Source organism: Leuresthes tenuis, unplaced genomic scaffold, assembly GCF_036924035.1.
Source record: "Leuresthes tenuis unplaced genomic scaffold, fLeuTen1.0.hap1 SCAF_21, whole genome shotgun sequence".
Taxonomy (NCBI): Eukaryota; Metazoa; Chordata; class Actinopteri; order Atheriniformes; family Atherinopsidae; genus Leuresthes; species Leuresthes tenuis.
The window spans coordinates 25826560-25831615 of NW_027325375.1; the positions used below are offsets into that span (position 1 = coordinate 25826560).

A 5056-nucleotide genomic window follows, 5' to 3' on the forward strand; every position below is an offset into this window, starting at 1 on the left:
TTGACATTCTTCATTGGTCTTGATAATTGAATAACATTTAGAATATATGTTGTATACTGACAATAACACACTTCTACCAGAGTGTTGCTTTTTTGCATATCATAGGAGTGTTTCCAGAGAAGTCCAGTTTAAATAAAGATATGGTTTACTATAAACTAGGTAGCTCATTAACTCTTGCTACAAAATGTTGAGGATTCTCCTTCTGCCTGTACCTTAAACACTGACAGTAACTTGCTACTGGGTGCATGCGTACAATATTTCATTCAGTCCACAGTCCATCTCGTTCACTTTTCTTTTGTTCTGTGTAAAACTCAAAGCTGAGAAGGTAGAATGTAATTTTATTGTAAAAATGTGTAAAATATGTTCGATACAATGAAACTGCAGATAAAAAGCAACACTAACAATACAATAATCATTCAACAAATCTGAACAATCAATACAAATGATGAACTATCATGGATTTAATAAAGGCTTTTGGAGAGAAATACAGCGCTGATTGGCTTTACAAAACAAGCTAAACAACATATTACAATCATGTACAATCCTCCTCGCCTCTCTTATCTTACACCCAAACGCTCCCCTTCCCATCCCTCTCCTTTTGTTCCTGCTGACCGCAGCAGCCTCCAGCACCTGGCCCTCGACGTTGTGACACGGGCAGGTTCTTGTAGACAGCACGGCTGTAAGGGATGAAACACATGCCGAGTTGGAGGTGTCGGGCCAGGCGGCAGAAGGCAGCGAGTGCCAGGACAAGCAGTGGGGTCATTAGCAGAAAGCCCACCACCAGCAGAGCCACACAGGCGGTGTCGTCCAGCAGGTCTGAACAGTACAGCGATGTTCCATGGGGCTGCACCTGGAGAGCAGGAGGATTAAAGACTGAATCAAGAGGAGGTGCTCACACAAGAAAAGTTCCCCAGTGGAGTATAAACTCAATCAGTATGTGTGCTGCATTTTTTAGATTTTTCACATTGCTGCTGATGAACAAAATCATCCCACAGTGCATTGGACTAAACTCCACCACACCTGCAGGAAATTAAAACTAAGCCCCAGAAAAACAGTGTCAAATGTCTGTAAAAACATGTCTCTTTCCCTGCAAAGTTCAGCTGGCATTCCAGGACAACGGTTTGATTGACAGGCTACATACCTTCCCACTAGCTAAAGCGGTAACAGTTAAACGATACATTGCTTTATATTTGGAGCTCAAAACCTTACCGTGGAGTGGCAGAGGAAGCCGAAAATGACCATGGCAAGAGCTGGGGTGAGGATGATGCCGAAGATGATGCTGGCCAGGCCGCCATTGATCAGTGCGATGATCAGATTCTGTGCAGTGACCAGCACAGAGCACGCCCAGCAGTCCAGAGAGCCCCTCAGCTCGAGAGGGCCATCTGCGCCTTCACTGCCACCCAGGGAGTATGGAGGCGGCACCACGACCCCTGACCCCGCTCTGGAGGGGGAGCGTGCATCAGAGTGGGCCTTCTCAGACACTGTCTTCTCCAGCGTTCCATTTCGTGAAAGACTCATCTTCTCTGTGGTCTGTTCTGTAGGAAAACAGAGACTGAGATGTAAACAATGAGCTTGATTCATAAAACTTTGGGCCTCACAATGCTGAGATTATTTATCAGAGCTTGTTAAGTGTGTAAGCTTGTCAAGATGATTAAATATCAATAAAATTGTAAAAAGTGTATTTTCTGTTGCATCAAAATCTTCCTGTACGCCTGAAGAATGTTCAGCCATTAAGTAAAAGGGTTCTGAAATAATGTGATGAAATATGTGGAAAGTCAACACAGATAAATGCAGTGCTCTTAGTGAGGAGGAAATGGGCTCCACTGACTCCACCCCCCAAACTTCAGGATAACCATCACCCAGAACAATAAGCTCAGAAGCAGTAGCAAAATCCCACTAATCACCAGTGTCAGAGCAATGTTATGACTTTGATTTTAAAAGAACAGATGATACGTGTAAGCATTTACTTCCATCTTTCCTTTTGTTTTCCTTTTAATTTTTACAGATATTTTCTATGTGACAAAAATGCCAAAAAATGCCAAATTAAACATTTCACTGAGCTTCTGAAGGTGTTTACAGCTGATGGTATTCAACCATGTGAATTCTAACCATCCACTTCCTCTTATAGCTGTGGTGCCTTATAAAGGGACATTCTATTCTAAGATGGGGTTCATGCACATTTTATGAACAAAGTGTCGTTCAGTGTTATACAATAGAACCCAAAGATGAACAAAATATATTAAAAAAACTTTAAGGATATTGAGTTTTTGAAAATATACAAGGCTCTTACAATTTGTAGTATTTTCTTCATATTAGAGAAAAGCAATAAAACAACCCTTCTTGTGAAAGAAGGTATCTGACATTCCTAAAGTCTAAAGAGCTTTTTAGTTACTTTTTTTATCAATAAAACAACTGAGAAAGTTTCTGATGATTTTTGGCCCCCATTCGAGAGCACTGACCTTTTTGTTGCGGTAAAGGTTATCACTTTTTCTGTTCATTCAGGATTTCTGTTGTACTCACGGTTAGGTAAACCTGAGGATCAGCTCTCCTGCAGTTCAACGCTGGCAGCAGATGAAGAAAATTTCAAGAATGTCCTCCTGATTTATGTCCTCTCTTTGTGAAAGTCCAAACCTTAAGGATGGAGTCCAGGAGAAGGTTGAGCTTTCACTGTTTAACCAAGTCTTAAACCTCTGGTGTTCCTGAACAAAATAATCAAATGTTTGCCAGCTGCTATGAATCTAAACGTCTACCTCAGACCTGTTACCGAGTGGGTCAGAAAAAAGCTCTGTCGACTTGTGACAAATTGTGCTTTCCCACTGGCTTCAGCGCTTCCTTCCCTGACATTCTGTTTCCTCACTCTGACTCCAGTTTGAGATATGATTGAGTCTGTGAGCCTGTATCCTGTGTTGCCTCGAATGCGAATGCAAGGAGAGCAGACTTTGCTGTGTTAAAGGCTGCTGTTAGTGTGTGCAGGGGAGCAGCACAGGGGTTTCTCTTTGATAACCTCTGGAACCAGGGGGAGGGAGGAATAGTGTTTATTTGGATAGATTAGAGGAGTCAGGGTATGCTGCCCAATCCTCAACACTTTACACCCTCACTGGGCACTTTCTCCACTCCTCTGTCAAATACTGATAAGGCGGGGTATAACACTCAACAAACGGGCAGGTTTTTATTCTGGTTTTTATGCTAATAGTAACTCATTGTTGTACAAGATGCCATGCTTAGATCACCTCGACTGCTCTGCAACAACCCAGAGCTTAAAAAAAATAGACAAATACAAAAACAAAGAGAAAAGCATGCCAGAGTTACGTAAGATTTATTTCAAAGGCAGGAATGGCTTGGCCTCTGACCCTGTGATGAAAAACAGATCTTCACTCTCCAAAAACATAAGGAAATGAGGATGGGGGAGAACACTTGGCTAATTTGGTGAGGGAAAAGAGGCTGTCATGGGACTGATAAGAAGCCAGAGGGGCTCAGTTCAAAGGGTGAAACTGCTATTTTGATATGAGTTCTCATTTTTCATCTCACTCTGGACATCTTTGTTTATTTATTTCTTCACAGGGGTAGATACATATAATCCCTGGAGAGAATAAGACTGCTTTAATAGTTGGTACAAGGAGACATGATCAAAGAGTCCATGGTATTAAGGCTGTGGGGAAAAAATGTGGGAGCAATGAGTGGTTTTGCCATTAACAATGCCACAGTGTGCTCTGTCAGTGTCTGAGTGGGCTGGTAGAGGAAGAGCAGTCTTCCTGTCCTTGGAACCGGGATATCCGCTGCTGTGTCCTCACTCTGTGTCTACATTAATGTCCATGTGTCTGCAAGTTGGGCAATCTTATGTCCTCTCACACTGGACCCTGAGACAGGAAGAAATTACGCGGTTTTGCGTGTAGTAATTGTTGCCAATCATTGTTTTTAAAATAGTTACATACAATATGTAATTTTGGGTCTACGTTCCAATGCTTGACAATGTATTAGCTGTATGAACTTCCTCTTTACATAAATCCTTTTGATTTAATAGAACATTCAGATTACCTGATGCTACAGATGAATCACCTTCCTTTCCTCTAAATGGAGAAACTGCAGCATGTAGCTTTGACAAGATGGCACCAGGAAAATATTGGAGGGAAACATAAATGAGCATTGCACCAACCCTGACGGTAGCAGAATGGTACAGTGGAGCCACTCAGTGGCCATCAGTTGCAGTCTGATAAAAGTATAGCAAGCTAGTTTTGTCAGGTCATTTTGACACATTCAGTGTTTGCACTTAAAATAAGGTGACCAGACTTCCCGATTTCTGGGGACAGTCCCCATTTTGGGTGACCTGTCCCCGAAAATGTCCCCGATTTTGACACTGAATGGGGGAAATGCACGCAGACTCAAAGTAACACCAGTTACTATGGTAGCCATTTAACACATCGCCAGAGAAGACGTCATATGACGTATAAACGCAGCAGCGTCAACAACAACAATCTAGAGGTGGCAAAAAGGAAAGAAAAGGAGACCAGCAGCCACGATAAATTATATTTTTGACAGTGGTTTTTTTTGGCAGATTTTTCACCTCCACATTGAAAATGTCCCCGATTTTCATTTCACAAATCTAGTCACCTTAACTTAAAACAACTTTCAAAGTTTTATGTCAAATAATGATAATTATGATGATGATAAGAGCATGATTTGATAGATGAGAGTGGCTGCAAATCCATTTGCTACCTCGACAGCAAATGGATTTGGACCCATTGAGACCAAGTTTTGGGACACTCAGCTATGTCCGGTGGCTTATGACGTGATGCTGCTAACTGGCAATATCTTTACACTGTAAATACTAATTCTACACTTATATCATGCAATATTACCTGACCTTCACACACCTAATATTTCATATTCCAACATATCTTTGTAGGTACTCCTTCACACTATATGCTACTCTTCCCATTTAGACCTCTTTTAAAGGTTTAGGAAGAATGCTGAGAGTCAATGTGACAAACATTTAATTCCATGTGTTAATAAGCATATGACAAAAAAAAATGAAGATAAAATTAAACTGAATTCAATT

At 41.4% G+C, this 5056-nt stretch overlaps 1 protein-coding gene across 2 annotated transcripts; it reads right to left on the minus strand.

The window, feature by feature from the left end:
- Positions 1–318: 318 nt before the first annotated feature.
- tmem88a (transmembrane protein 88 a) lies at positions 319–3006 on the minus strand. Of its 2 annotated transcripts, none has more exons than XM_072375077.1 (3): positions 2521–3006; positions 1210–1523; positions 319–850 (listed from the first exon to the last, which is right to left on the minus strand). In XM_072375077.1, the coding sequence occupies exons 2-3, from the start codon at positions 1516–1518 to the stop codon at positions 563–565; spliced, it is 597 nt and encodes a 198-aa protein (XP_072231178.1). In that variant the 5' UTR covers positions 1519–1523; positions 2521–3006; the 3' UTR covers positions 319–562. The 2 variants fall into 2 exon arrangements, with proteins under 2 accessions (XP_072231178.1, XP_072231177.1); XM_072375076.1 differs by having other exon boundaries at positions 1210–1535; positions 2521–3005.
- Positions 3007–5056: the final 2050 nt, after the last annotated feature.